Genomic DNA, 16,441 nt, shown 5'->3' with positions numbered 1-16,441 from the left:
CATCATAAAAAAGATAGACCCTTGTAATTTCGGGTAGGAAAAAAAAAAGGCATACAAATAAGTTGTGAAAAATACAAAAAATAAACAGTAAAAGAGAGAAAAAAAAAAAAAAAAAAAAAAAAAAAAAAAAAAAAAAAAAACCCTTCTTGCAACATTGGGGGTTGAAAGTGGTGAGAAAGATTCTATCGTTGGGGCTAAGAAGTAATAAGAAGGATAGAGGATTTTAGAGAATTTTCAATGAGACAAAGGTCGATAGCGCTGGAGGTTTGGAGTTCGGCAGTGCAGCTTTGGCGGCGATGCAAGGCAATGGCTATGGAGGTTTAGAGTTGAGAGAGAGATATGGTGCGTTGAGAGAGAGGCGAAGATTTTGATTTTGATTTTGCAGAATGGTGGGGCTTTGAAATTTCAGGGGCAATCTTGTCTTTTCAAGAGCTTTTGCTTATTTACTTTTTTTTTTTTTTTTTTTTAAGACAGGTGTTGACTTTTTATTGGGCTTAGAAACACCAACTATGAGCTGAGTTGGTATTACGGAAACAGGATATACTTTCTCATAGATCTAAACCATGCATTCTAATGCTTTTAGTCTTGACTATTTAAATAATTTAAATGGGTTACCATTTACCGGTAGAATAGGTCTGGATATAAGTAAAAAAAATAAAAAATAACATTGCTCCTCTTCGCCGATCTTCACCATGTCTACCCCCAACTCTCAGGTAATCATTTTTCATCATTTTTCCTGAATTTTATCCTATAGGTTTGTGCTTTTGAATGGTGGGTTTAACCATTTTTTTCTCTATTATTTATGTTGGGCCTATTTGACAAATTTTCTTTCATCTAGGAATTTTAGAGCACTAACATTGGAAAAGTTGTGAAATTTCCTATTCAGCAAATTTGAATTGAAAATGAAACCATTTTCTTCGATTTCCCCCCAATTGTAACCCATGTGAAATTTGCCCCCTAAAATATCCTTTGCCAATTGTATAATGTGAAACTTATAGAGATTTTGATTTTGGTTTTAGTTCTTGGCAATGGATACCTCTAATTCCTAACATTACAACTACCATATCCAAACATAAAAGGAGAATCTGAATATGAAATCAATAATTTTTCCTTTAAAAGTTGGATACAAATACAAATATACAATCTGATAAACTTTGACTAAAATTAGCAACACTTATTCTATTTTTAAATGTTACCAAATCCTTATTGAGATGTATCAAAGCTACTATTCAACTGTTGAGGCTCTTTTTCTGTCTTTTTGGTTGATGAGCTTGATTATTCTCCTTGTTGGTAGTCCTTTCTATTGTGTTATCAAAAAGCTTATTGTTTGGATGATGATTGAATTTCCTAGTACAAATTTTTTCAACTTGGATCAGTGCCTAGCATTTATGCATCCAAAAGGTTTTTTTTTTTTTGTTTTACATTTGAAGAAGAGCCTGAAGAGGCTACAGGTTCAATTTCCCACCAAAAGTAAAAAGTTTGGAGTTGCATATTTGTGTCTTTGTTTTACAACCCTTTTATTGCTTGAGAGGATTACTCATATGTAGAGCAATGTTGTTTGTGTAGGATGCAAATTCTACCAATGAAGTGTTGCGTGGCAAGATAAGGCAGCTTGAAAATTTGCATTCGTCTGTCAGCAAATGAGAACATTGAAGAAGTCGTGAATGATTGTACAAGCATTCTCTAATTTTTGGGACAATGCTAGTACTTTAGCTGGTGAAGTGGAACAACCCCGGAAAACATTCCCAAAAGCATTGTTTTCTGCTGGGTTGCTTACTTGTTTGGCTTACTTGATTCCTCTCCTAGCTGCAATTGGGGCTTTAACTCTAGATCAAGAAGATTGGGTTGATGGGTATTTTGTTGATGCTGCTGAAATCATTGTTGGGAAGTGGTTGAAAGTTTGGATTGAAATTGGTACAATTTTTATCAGTTATTGGACTATATGAAGCCTAATTGAGTAGTTGTGCATACCAACTTCTAGGAATGTCAAGTTTAGGATTTTTACCACAAATTTTTGGGGTAAGATCCACCTGGTTTAATACACCTTGGGTGGGAATTTTGCTCTCAACATTGATTACACTTGTAGTTGCTTACATGAGTTTTGTAGACATAATATCTTCAGTGAATTTCTTGTATAGTTTAGGGATGCTATTCGAATTTGCATCTTTTCTTTGGTTGAGGAGGAAGTTACCCACAGTGAAGAGGCCCTTTATAGTTCCCATGGGGTTACCTTGGCTGGGGATTATGTGCTTGATTCCATCTGGGTTTTTGCTGTATGTAATGGCAATGGCTACAAAAACTGTCTATTTGGTAGCTGCTCTGCTTACACTGGTTGGGATTGCTTGGTACTTTTTGATGCATTTTTGCAAGTCCAAAATGTGGCTTGAGTTCAACAATGTTGGAGAAAAGTTGGAAGATCAAGATTTGGAATAGGCTGATAATTACTGGCTGTGAGGATCTTAATATATTGTATCTTTTTTTATCTTGGCTAAGAAAGTTTTGTAAACACTGTTTGCAAAAGAAATGGATACTTTGATTTTCTTTCTAGTTTCCATAAAGGATAACAATTATAAAACAATTGAATTTACAAAGGACAGTTTTTTACAATTATACTCTTGATTAATCAGGTGGGGCACATTGAGCTTATGATGTCGATGTAATGGGTTTTAAAAGCTTTATATTTTATTCAGGCATTTATACTATCACATGAAGAACATGTGATATCAATCATTGAAAAGTGATTTCCTTTGATGCACAATTTAATCCAGGACTATAAGATATGTCATATGCCTCCAGTGATCATAGTGTATACAGTGCAGAATTCAGAACCTGATATTGTATTCAAAGAAGTTAATATCAGGAGTTTATTATGAAGATATTATAGAGAGAATTTAGAAAGATTTACAAATGAGGCTAATGTTCCGAATTAGTTAACTTGCCAAGTCAGTCTAGATATTGGAACAAAAAGGCTGAATATTGACTCCATAATGGAGGGACAGCTACATTTGAAATGGTTAGAATGTATCTAGTACCATGTTATTTAAAATTTAAAGCTGTAACATAGGGTCTTACTTACTTATTGCACACTTGTTATTGTATATAATCCACACACATCATCTATTTTATGTATTAAATCAATGTGGACAATTTAGGACTGTAAACGAGCCAAGCTTTGCTGAGTATTGCGTGTTTGAGCTTGGCTCATCAATAAAAATCAAATGCTCAAGCTTGGCTCGAGCTTGAGACAAACCTAAAAACAGTTGGGCACATTGATGTAGATGCAAGTTTTCCCTTACTAACTTCTCACTGTCACTGACAAATATTCCCCTAAAACCTTGCATGTTCATGCATGTCAAATTTTGTTGCTTGGGCTCAACTTGTTTATTAAAAGAGTTTAAAACTAAGGCTCAAACTTGGCTTATTTAAAACTAAGGCTCAAGTTGAATGCCAGAAAATACCAACTTATCTGTGTTTTGGCAATGAACTTCAAGAAAGTAACTTGTGCTTAATTATTGAAGAAATTTTAATCATGGATTCCTTGCTGTTTCTTTACATACACACACACACACACACACACATATATATATATTAATGCTTCACATATAATAATTTATCATATTATAACTGCTTTTATTTTTGAATGATAAAAAATTAGTCTCCCTTTCAAAAAAAAAAAAAAAGAAGAAGACAATTCACTAAATCATAAACAATCTCTCAATCATCATTTTATACAAATCATTATCATTTGAGTGACCAAAAATAATTGTAGTTGCACGATTTTCCTAGCCCAAATCCTATTGATCAGATTTCGACCCAAGATGCAACCCACAATAAATTTTTGTAGAGGATGGGTCAAAGAACTTAGCCTCAGCGAGCCTATTTGGTATGATACGTGGACAATATTACTGCGGAAACAAAAACACAAGGATGGATCTCCAACGTCAGATTCTATTTCTTTAGTCCCGAATACAGTTTTTTGTGTCCCCCTTCTTTGAGGGACTTCACTACATTATATAGCTCTCTTGTTCTCATTCCAACCTTACACTTGTTGATCATCTAAACATCTACTTGAGCACCTGTCCCATCAGACACCCCTATCACTCCCTTTGTGAGTTGCAAAGGCCAAGGTAGTACTGTTCAGAGGTCTTTTCCTCATTAATGCGGCCAAGAGGGTGGTTGTGGCGTAATTAATGTGGTGGTGACAGCTTTCCATGAGATATTTTGGATTTTATTCTTTTTATATGCTGGGAGGATGAACTGCAATGGTTGGGGCGAGTTCCTCGTCTGGACTTCGTAATGTCCGAGGAGGAATTACTCCTCGGACAGGTTTCTTCGGTGCAATTGGGCCGGAATAATGCTGTCTGTGATTTCTCCTCGAACAGGATGCTTCTCGGATGGGCCTGTAGTTAGACTAGCCCATTATTTTGGGCCGGGCCCCACAATAATCATGTAGTGGAATTTTTCTAGCATTTTCTATAATTTTGGAATGTTCATTTTCTTTTGAAAGCACTAGATTTGATGCTAACTTATATTGCAAACGTTCTGACCAGTTCTCCTACAAAAATTAGAGACTATTGATAAAAAAAGCAGTTTAAGAAAATTATGTGAAAACTGTAAAATTTACTTCCAATAAATATATTATCAAAAAGGTTAGATTCTTTTTGATAATTTTTGTATGCATGTGTTTAATAACATACATGTGGCAATCATACTTGAAATATGAAAACAGTTAAAATTTAAAAATTTAAAAGATTCACACAATAGTTATCTATATGTGCAAATCTATAGTTTAGTACGTACCCATTATTTTTTTTATAGGATTCGAGGTGGGTGATTTCAAAGGAAATTTGGTAATACTATAAGTATAGTTGTCTTTCTCCAAATAACTCAATAACTTATCAAGACCTATTACTTATCACAAAGTAAAATTCAAAGCAATTATTAAGTACAAAACTTAACAAAATCACATATCAAAATTATTATTGAGTACAAAGAGAAGGAAACAATACCACTGTTTGCACATTTTTTGTTCGCATGTCTTGCCTAGTTGTGCTTGGCAAAGAGTCCAATATGTGTATTTGAACTAAAGTCAACGACACATAAGTACTAGTGACTATTATTGTTATTCATAGGGATATAAATCTACAAGAAAAAATAAACAATGTATTAGCATGTGTTAATGTAAAATACACAAGTGTGTTGAGTAAAATTACATGTTCACAAAATATCAATTTTGACATATACTTGTCATTATCCCTATATGTATTTTTAAACCATTCTAGTATGGAATTGCCATCTTCATCAATTATTTCTTGCTACAAACATATATATAAAGAAATAAGTAAGTAAAAAAGTGACTTCAGTGGTGGGCTCAAATGTAAAAGTACGGCCAGATGTGATATTGGTACTATCTACTGTGACAATGAAATTGTCAAATGTAAGGAAAAAAAGGGGAATCACTAAATGTGACAAAAGTACTGTCAAATGTGATGTTGGTATTGTTGAATTTGACTATAGAACGATCAAATGTGAGAAAAAAAATAAGAGAATTACCAAATGTGACAAAAGAACAGTCACATGTGATGTTAAAATTGCATAATGTGAGAATGAAACGATCAAATGTGAGAAAATAAATAAAGAAATCACTGAATGTGACAAAAGTACATTTACATGTGATGTTGGTACTGCATAATGTGAGGATAGAACCGTTAATTGTGAGAAAAAAAAACCCACCAAATGTGACAAAAGTACTGTCAAATGTGATGTTGAAACTGCACAATGTGAAGATGGAACTATCAAATATGACAAAAAAATAAGAAATCATCAAATATGACAAAAAAATTATCACATGTGATGTTAATACTGTACAATAGGATAATAAAACAGTCTAATACGAGGATTTGATAACATGATACAGTAAGTTATCTACTAAAACGTATCGTACCAAAAAAGAAACAAAGAAAAAAATAAATAAATAAAAGGGTACGGTAGAATCACCCAAATTCCAATTGGTGAGGACCGAGACCTGAATCCATGTGGTGTTGGTGTTCTGACTTGTGAATATTTCATTAGTGACACGTCTCTGTTAATTATCGTTGACCCCGTCAAAAACCGCACCGTTTTCACTGTTGTCCAAATCAAACCCCACTTTACCACTCTGTAAGGGCAAGGGACCGATTCCATACGCGTACAACCCAGCTTCCATCTAGTCCTAACTTAGAAAAAGGAAAATAGTACTACTAATAGATAATTTTATGACTTACATTTTAACGTTTGCTAAAAATTAAAAAAATAAATTATAAAGTAATTCAAGCATTCATTTATTATGTTGTTGAGGTTCATAAATCACTTCAATTTGTAAGTTTTTAGTATTTTGATTTTTCTTAAAAGTATTTTTGATTTTTAGCACATGTTTACTTTTAATCCCTTAAATGGCTTAGTCAAATTAAAATATGATAACTCATCACTTTGTATACTCTGAAAGCAATTGCTTTGAGTTTATGGGGAAGTAAAATTGACCATTTAAAATTTTTGTGACTAAAAAGGATTGCTTAAAAAAATAAAATAAAATAAAAGATAAGTTTAAGCTTTGTTAATGGCCTTATAGATTTAAGTCGTATTTTATGAAATTTTCAATAGAGATGTCAAGAGTTCAAATTTTTATCTAAACTGTCTTAATTAAAAGTAAAGAATTTAAAGTCACTTTAAGCTCTACAATAAGTTTAGGGACATAGGGTTTGTTTGGTACGTGGGATCAAGTGTTAGTTTTCAAAAATGATTTGGAAATTGTGGGTATAAAAAGGGTTGTAGAATCGTGTGTTTAAAGTATTCATAATAAAAAAACAAACATGTTTGATATCATGATTATAATAACATATTTTCAAAAGTAAAAAAAAAAAAGACACAATTGTGTGTTTGGTATGAGTATATATTTTTTTATTATAAAAAACATGGTAACTACCTAACATGTACAATACATTTATTAATATTTCTTATAACGGAGAGATTTCGTGCTATTTCCATTTACTATCTTCTTTCTCTTCAAAAAATCCACTCTTCCCCTTCAAAAAAAAAAAAAAAAACCATGAATCCTTTGTGAAAAAAAAAAAACACCCAGGAGCTCACTCTTCTTCCACTTCTATAAAACTCACAAATTCTTTGCAAAAAATTATTTTAATTTAAATAGGTGGGTACATAACAAATTTTTATTCGTAGAATATTTAGTGGTACAGGAAAAAAGGAAACAGAAAATTTAGACTCATATTAATAGCTCTAAATTGAAAAGACAAACCGTCTGCCAAACAAAAATTTTGGTTTTTTTTTTTTGTTTTTTGGTCACAATTTTAAGGGTTTAAATTTTAAACACCAAAAAGTAAAAACTATTATTTTAACTCAAGTAACAAACAGACTCATAGCTTATGAAAGTAATTGTTATTCACGTCGACCGACCTCAACAAGTCGTGGCAAAAGTAAACGGTGGTAGAAGAAGTGCAAAAGTAGTGGTGGTAGAAGAAGCTCCATGACTATGAGTGATCGTGTATTTTGGCGTAGAAAAATCAATCCATACGTATCCTAGTCGGGTAGTGCAGCCTGTCAGCCAACCACAACAATACGCGTGGACCCCACAACGCAACTCGGTCTTCAATTCTTCATCTGTACAAACAAAGTCTTCTCCTTACAAATCTCAGAACTCTCTTGCAGTATCTCGGCTTCAACTCTCTCTCTCTCTCTCTAATGGAGTTTCTACACAGAAGCTTTGTTTTGACTCTCTTCCTACTTTCTCTCTCTACCCTCACAGCTCGCTCTTACACCTTCTTCTCTCCCGTCGATAACTGCCTCATCGACTGCGGCTCCACCCTGGACTCCACCGCAGACAATCGCCTATTCATTTCCGACTCGTCCCGCTTCAAATCTCACTGGCTCAGCTCAACTCGCTCTGTCTCACTCAAAAGCAACAACCCTTTTGATGTCTCTCCTCGTATCTACCAAACAGCTCGAGTCTTCACGAAGCCTTCGGGGTACGAGTTTGAAATCAGGGACAAGGGGACCCACATGGTACGTCTTCATTTCCACAACCTTAGTTCTTCAAAATTTGATTTTAATGATGCTCAATTTCATGTTCTCGTTAATGGGTTTGTGGTTTTGAGTGATTTCATTGGTGGGAATTTAGACGGCCCAAAAGTTATGGAGTACCTGATCTGGGTTGAGACTGGTAGGCTTGTAATCACTTTTGTCCCCACTTGTAAGTCTAAGTTTGCGTTTGTGAATGCTATTGAAGTGATTTCTGCACCAAAAGATCTGATTGTTGACACGGCTCAGTACGTGAGCTCTGAGAAAATTGAGCAATTTGATGGGTTGGTTGAACAAGCTCTTGAAGTTGTCTATAGGGTCAATGTGGGAGGGCCTAAAGTTACACCTTTTAATGATACTTTGTGGAGGACTTGGGTTCCTGATAATGATTTTTTGAAGTCGAGTTTCGGGTCGAAAAGGGTGTATTTTAGTGGTCGGATTAGGTACCAAGTGGGAGGGGCAAGCCGTGAGGTTGGTCCGGATAATGTGTATAATACAGCACGAGTGATTAAGAGTACAAATGCTTCAATTCCTGATGTTAACATTACATGGGTGTTTCCTGTGAAGGGGGGATTTAAGTATCTTGTTCGTTTGCATTTTTGTGACATTGCTAGTATTTCAATTGCTTTGCTGTATTTCAATGTGTATGTTAATGGGAATTTGGCATATAAAGATTTGGATTTGTCGGGTGTTACCAATTATGAATTGGCTGCTCCGTTCTATGCGGACTACGTGGTCGATGGAGATAGTTCTGGGGTTTTAACTGTTAGTGTTGGGCCTTCAAATATGAGCTATGCGTATGGGATCGATGGTATTCTAAATGCTGTTGAGATTATGAAGTTGAATAATTCGATGGGGAGTCTTGTTGGCGACTTGCCTGCGGAGTTCATTTTGAAGAGTTGGCCAAGAGGAAATATCCATGTTTTGGTTCCTTTGATTGTTGCTGTTTGTTTGCTGGCAATTCTATCTTTGGTCATGCGTAGGAGGATGACTGGATTAAAGGACTCTGTCATGTGGTCAAAATTGCCTACGGATGTTTCCAATGTTAATGTCAAGTCGGGCTCCCCACAGCCATAATGTAATTTGGTATGGATCTAAAACTATAAGGATTTACGTGACATATAACACGAGCATGCTATAGAAAATTATTGTAGTGCTTATCTTTTCTGGGGTTAGGAATTGTTGGAAGAATAGTAGAGTTCCCTGTTGTATTCTCTGTAACATAAGATAAATATAAGTTTGAATATAAAGTCTTGAAAGAGCTTCATGTAATTTGCAGAGTACCGTATTACTCTGTGTAAGTTGTATTAGTAGTATATAGTTAAAGCATACATTTATTGGCTTTTTTTCTGTTGCTGTTATGTTCTTTGTGCTCCTTAGTGAGCTAGAGTTGTCATGATTTGCTTTGTTTTTGAAAATTTCCCATACACCTCTGTATTCAAGTTGTGCAATCCCTGTAATAAGTAAGCCTTTAATGATGTAACAGCGCCATACTTATCCATTCTCAACGCACAACTTCTTCTGATTTTTAAATTTTGTCTGTGAGGTGGATACAAGCCTCAAGTACACATACTAATGGACGATGGTGCAGGAAGAACATGGCCCTTAAAACCTTATGAGTGAAACCTATAACTAATTGGGCTTAAGGTCTAATAATTTAATTGGATTTATTTACTTTCTGTAATTGTTTCGTACTTGGATTATGAATTTTATTCATTCCCTTACTAGATAAATAGAGTTCATATCATTGGTTAGAATTTTTTCCTTTCCTTAATAAGATAATAAGTTGGGAGTTTTCTTTTAAAGAACCAAGTACTATTTACAGTTTGCTTGAGTAATTAGATTTATTGTTCAAGTTTTACCTTCAATGGCTTGGTGTCCATCCTAGTCAACACTAGTTGTTAATTTATAGGTTTTGTTTTCCCTTGCTCAATTTATAAGTTCAAATTTTCAATAGCTTGGCGCTGATTTTAAGATTTCTCTTCCCCCACCCCACCCCAGAAAAAAAATTGTGAGATTTGTGTATTGCAACAGCTTTTGGTGTGATATAACCAAGGTTATTTAAGTGTTCTGAATTACTTCAGCATATGTTGATATAAAAGGAGATTAGTAGACTTTTCTTAATTGTAAAAATGCTTGTCTTTGAAATCTCTCCGATTTTAAGTAGCTGATGCTTGAATATATATAATTTAATTAGTTTTTCTTTCTCCCAAATTTCACATTTTGTCTGTCCAATTAGAGAAAGCCTAGAGAGACAAGCTTATACAAAACATTTGACACCTGATTTTGTTTGTATGTGCATTACTCTAACAAGTACTACCTTCTCTTCCATGAGAATATGAGATTCCATAACAGAGTTATATATGGATGAGATAGCAATGGGGTTCCCCTGACCTTACAAACAAACGCCCAACCGCAGTAGAATGTGCTAGCACATTATAAGATTTTTATTATTATTATTATTATTTTTTTATTTAAAATTTTTTTTCTCTGGCTGAACGAAGACTTTTATTGCAACAAAGGAAGACTACAACTGGACTTTTTAGACCACTACCTCCAAGAGTAGGGGAATTATTGAGTAATCCCATAGTTGACCAACTAATGAATTCTGCAAGGCCAATTTACCCAGCACATGCATGGATTTGTTAGCAGTAGGCGAACCCAACTGAAAACAACAGAACAAATACCTGAGACAAATCAACTATGTCCAAAGTTACATACGAGGTTCTCCAACTAGCTTGGAAGGTCTTTGAATCTGATAGCTTGAACACACTTATTAAGTCCCCCTCAAAAGTGATTTTTCTTTGCTTCAGTTCCCTTGCAAAAAAAAAAAAAAAAAGACCCATTTGAAGGCTTCAGCTTCTGCTACTTCAGGCTCAGTAAAATAGGATTTCACAACTGCTTGCAAACATTTTCCAACGTTTCTAACCACAGCAGCAAGTAGGGAGTGAGAAGTACCCATTACCGCATCATTGTTTATCTCTAGCATCCCCTGTTCAGGCTTCGATATCTTTATTTGCATAAATTTGCTAGCTGCAGGGTTGAAGCCCCATACCTGGGAGATGGCTGCACACGTTAGAGTTTAGTTCTCGGACAATATGGCTTAACAACCAAACAAACCTCACTCTACTCCTTCCTTCCAAATGATGTCCATTGTTAGTATAGAGAATAGAGTAAGTTATTTTCTTTGCTTAACCTCTAGTAATGGATAGTCTTCTCTTCTACGAGGTGCAACATCAGTTGTTCAATGGTGGTTGCAGGAATGCACTTAATTCTGATCGCCTCTTTGGCTACATCAGTGTTTGAACTTTGAACTAGTGTAATGTTGTTTCTTCATCCTTTCAACACAGCGGGCAGCTCTGGTCCGTTTAGTTTCCCAGAAAAGATAGCTTAGTAATTGTAGGAATAATATCTGCAGCAACTATCCATAGGTATCTTTAGTATTTCATAGATCTTTAGTTTCTATATCTTCCTCCAAATATCCCCACTACTTTCTGTTTTTTGGTTTTGAGTTAATCGATAAGTTGATTCACTGTTAGTCTACCATCCCTCGTCTTCCTGCAGTCTACCCAAGGAAATTATCTTTATTGCTTCCCTGAAATGTTCATCAAAGATTTCATATAAAGCTGCCTATTCCAGCGTCTCCTAGTTGATCAATCAGTTTGGCTACAATTAAGAAGTTTCTCATTGGGTTGTTGACTTCTTGTGCCTTGGGCTAGGTTTAAACACTGTGATCCAAGGGACCTAGGGGTCCTTCCAGATATTTATTAAGACCTATCATAAAACTTAAACCTTTGCTAGTAGTGGTCAAGTACTCGGAACATTTCTCCAAATCTGGGTCATTCCTCTTCTCTAGATGAGGAAAATCTTACCTCTAAGTATTTTAAATTCAGGATCTTTGCGCAGCTACAATTCTTTTAAGTTAGTACCATTCAAGACAATTTGGATTGAAGGGCAGTATTTAAGTCTTCAAAATTGTTGAAACCAAGTCCCCTTAGCTTATTTGGCTTGCTCAAGTCTTTCCATGCTTTTAAAGCTAGAATGCCCATTATCTCTTAACGGATATAAGGGTTCCATCGTGAATTTGGCAATTTAAGAATTATTTTATGGGGTTCACTTGTGAAGTCCAGTTGAAGTAAATGTCTTGTTCTTTTAATGATCTAATTATGAGTCTTAGGATTAAAATAATTTTTTACTTTATTAGTTATGGTCAATATTTTAGGCAGAGGTAAATTTGTAATTTTAGCAATTCCTACAAGTTAAGGGTCTTTTGCTATTGTAGTGAGTCTAGAATTATCTAAGAGATCCTTAAGACCCGTTTGGTAGAGGAGTTTGAGAAATATTGTTTGTAATTTTTTGAAATACATGTGGATGAAAATGTGTGTGGAAATGTGTGTAATGTTATTTAAAAACTGAAAATATGTAATATTTCAGGTTTTATTTTCTTTAATTTCCAAGTTAGTCTTTTATTATGTTCTTATTTCACTAGTCAAATTAGGATTCCTAATACTATTACTGCAAAAAAAAGAGTCTTTATATATATATATATATATGTGTGTGTGTGTGTGTGTGTGTGTGTGTGTGTGCATATGTGCTCAATGTACTATGAGAATAGATGAAGTTGATTAATAAAATTATTGAGTGTTTTGAGTATTAAGGCATGTTGGCTTCTTTCTTTCTTCTCTCTTTTCTTCTCTTTCCTGAGGTACTTTTCACATGTACCGTTCATACGGTCCCTGAATGCAATAGAATCCTCTCTTTTTCTTCTTCCTTAAATCAAGCCCTTTATTTTACCTTTCAAAACCCTAAAACCCACGCACCTTCTTCTACTATATAGCCATCAAACAACTTATAATCATTTTTTAATTCCTAACACTACCCCATAAATTTTTCTCCATGATCCAACCATTTGTTTTTGCTTATAACTTTTCTAGGTAGTTGAAAAACTCATGTATGCTTTTTTAGGTAGTAGAAAGACTAATTTATGCTCTTTCAGGAGTTGCTTTAGGCTATTCCTGCACTTGATGCCCTTGAATTGGTTGTAAATCACTTTGGTTAAAGTTGAAGGACCCTAAATTTTCTAATTTCTCTAACTGACCAAACGATAGATAGTAAGCGTTTATGCATGAATTCAATTGGTTGACTATTATTGCTCCACAAAATAGCAAGACATAATCTACATTTAATGGAGGGGTGCTTGCTAGACTTGCCAGTGATGAGCTTACTTACTTCTTAATTTTACCTTCCTGCATTGCTCTACTTATAAGCCTTTAAATGATTGATTTCTTTACACATGATGAACAAGTATGTGGGGAGATAGGATTTCCTTACGACCCAACCCAATCTTGTCAAGCGGTAGAAAATAGGACCCGTTGTCGACTGGTGAGGTGAATGTCCATGAGTTGAGTCGGTTGTCCAAGGATGTCCAGGAGAAACAACAACAAAGCTAGATTCCGATGAAACTCATTGAAGATCGCGAAATCTCCACCAATTTGGGTGGAGATTTGAAGATTTTGAATAGAGATGGAAACAATCTAAACAGAGATGGAAAATATTAGCTATATCAAGTCAAGTCAGATTTTGGATGGGGAGACCTATCGTCATCGGGTTTTGAATGTGCATACTCATTGCTGACCGCTGCGGTCATCAGATTGGCCATAAGTTGGGTTATTTCTGGTCGTGTGGGTCGAGTGGCGTGGGTCTGTGGACAACCTTAATCAAAACAATTTTCATTTAGTAATAAGGTATATTTGATAGTTGACATGTGTCTATAAATCTATTTTATGAACATCTCATTAAACCAAATGCTTTAAGGATTGCCATTCAGTGCTTGCTTTATACTATAAGCAAATGAGGTGGTCGCCTAAGGCTTCAAATAGAAAAAATGCCCCCAAATATGAACCAATAGGATTATTATTTCATTGTATTAGTATTAATTAAGTTCAAATATTAGCCAACAAATAAAATAAAATTTTTTTTATCGAATGAAAAACAAGAAAAAAAAAGTTGTTACTGGTTCTAATTTAAACCCAACACTGAATTTTTTTTTTTTTTTTTCCATCAATAACAGCCTATAACAACTTGACACTTAAAATTTGTTGTGAAAAAAATTGTGAATGTAATAGTTCTAAAAAAAAAAAAAAAAAAAAGAGTAGTACACAAAAAAAAATTCACAACATTTCTCACAACAGTTGAGTTGACAAATTTTTACTAGTTCTCATTTAGGCCACCACTAACATCATTTTTTTAACTTAACACTAACAATCTGCTACATCAACAAGTGTGAATAGTTTTGTTAAATTTTTTGTGTCTATATATTTTTTATAAACAATAAAAAAATTTTATGTGGTTCATGTTAATTAGTGGTAATTTTACATCTAAAAAAAAATAATATAGTTTAAGTAATTTTTTTTTTTAAAAAGTGATATTTAAATATATGAAAGGTTTCAATTTTAGTTTTCACTTTTAAGTCCCTAAATACATCAAACTGCTCCTGCTACGACTATAAAATCACATTCTAGGTGAAAAAACTACAAATAGAGAAGGAATTCATACAGAGATTAATACAAGAAATGATTGCTCTAATCTAGAAGTGGGGACCTAGTTATAGAGCCATGGGGGGTTGATCACATTAAACATATCTTTTTAGTACAATCTTGGAATAACCTTTGACATGCACCATAGTCCATAGGGGTAGCAAGGATGTGAAAATGGGTTTCAACTAAGGAAGTCAATTTTGTACTGGACACTGTTTAGTTTGACTAGAGGAACGAAATATTTCGATACTAATGTACCGTTTTGGAATTAACACTATATATATATATATATATATATATATGTATATTATTTTTATCAATATAAAATTTAAAATCCACATATTTTATAAGCCTATATATTAGTTTAAGTACATTAACCAATATATTAGATTAAATAAAATATTTTTTAATAATTTTTTTTCAATTTTTAAATTTTTTTTATTGTACCGGCCGACACACCAATACCAATTGGTACAATTGAAATAGGCCGGTACAACCCAGTATTTTTTCCGATACGTTTTGAATGAGTATTGATACTAGTTTAATGGCCGGTACGACATATTTCCCAAGTATGCCTAGCATCGGAATAGTATTGACTTCCTTAGTTTCAACCGTGCAACCCGAAGGGGCTCGTGTTTCTGTTATACTAGTCCTTGAATGCAGAATCTCTGCTTTGTGGTATCTACTTAAAAGTTGAATCAAAATTTATTTTACCTTACAAAAATAAAATTTATTATCTAATAATGAAAATTACATAAAATGTTTAAATAAAATTAAATTATAGGGCTTTAATCCTAATGCAATTTAAGAAAAGAAATTTACATGATTTTGTTTTTTGATTACAATCTAAAAGTGAAAAAAAGAAAAAGAAAAATCTTATAGAAAGATCTAATCTACATCTCATAGCCTAAGTTCTGGATACCCACCCTACTTAGTCTAAGTTGATCTATTAGGATATATATAATGGTCAATGAATTCCATTTATCCCATCATATAATTAAGTTCACATAATTGAAAATAATAATTAGAAAATCAAGACAAACAGGTTTAGCCATAAACACGAACAAGTATTGAGAACATGCAACACACTACATTAAGATGCATTGATATCTTTCAACGAGATCATATGTAAGAATACATAAACATGTGAGAGTAAGAATATGTATGTATAAGTTCTTGTGGGTCTGGGGGCCAAAGACTGGGGTTCAAGTCTCCAAGAGAGAGTTTCACACATATATATACTTAGATTAGGTTATAATAGAATTTTTAGTTTGTATATATATATATATATATATATAAGAAAAAAGAAAAAAGAATATGCAAGCCCTAGATATGGATTCTAAATGATAAATAAACATATTTCACGATGATTCAAATAGAAACTCATTTCTAGAAATTTAAGATTTCAACCTAATTTATATGATTACTTATGGATTGTACAATGTGAATGTAAGAAAAAAAAAAACACATATCTTAATTCCTAAGTAACATGTCAATGATGCCAAACGAATTGTTTTTATTCATTCATGATTTTATGTCATCTAAAATTAATAACACTTGCTAGAAAATTTATAGAAAGTGCGTGAACATAGGACTGATATCAGGTCGAGTCAATTTTACTTCCACCCATAACCCGACCTGATAACAATCGGGTTTATCAAGGAGAAACCCGAACCAACCTGAAAAGTACGGGTCTCGGGTCGGGTATTAGGTTGGGTCTATCCTTTTTTTTTTCCCCAAAAAAACACATTGTTTCTACAATAAAATTCTCTCTCTCTCTCTCTCTCTCTCTCTCTCTCTCTCTCTCTCTCTCTCTCTCTCTCTCTCTCTCTCTC

At 33.8% G+C, this 16,441-nt stretch overlaps 1 protein-coding gene and 1 pseudogene across 1 annotated transcript; both read left to right on the top strand.

Moving 5' to 3' along the window:
• The first annotated feature begins 1,664 nt into the window (after positions 1–1,664).
• On the top strand, positions 1,665–2,433 carry LOC115985460 (annotated as a pseudogene).
• Positions 2,434–7,665: 5,232 nt separating this feature from the next.
• Positions 7,666–9,421, top strand: LOC115987080 (probable receptor-like protein kinase At5g24010). Its single transcript, XM_031110530.1, has one exon. The coding sequence runs from the start codon at positions 7,735–7,737 to the stop codon at positions 9,145–9,147; it is 1,413 nt and encodes a 470-aa protein (XP_030966390.1). The 5' UTR covers positions 7,666–7,734; the 3' UTR covers positions 9,148–9,421.
• The last annotated feature ends 7,020 nt before the right edge of the window (positions 9,422–16,441 follow it).

Source organism: Quercus lobata, chromosome 4 (assembly GCF_001633185.2).
Source record: "Quercus lobata isolate SW786 chromosome 4, ValleyOak3.0 Primary Assembly, whole genome shotgun sequence".
NCBI lineage: Eukaryota > Viridiplantae > Streptophyta > Magnoliopsida > Fagales > Fagaceae > Quercus > Quercus lobata.
Note: the sequence above shows the minus strand (reverse complement) of the source record. Positions and strands in the feature narration are given on the sequence as shown.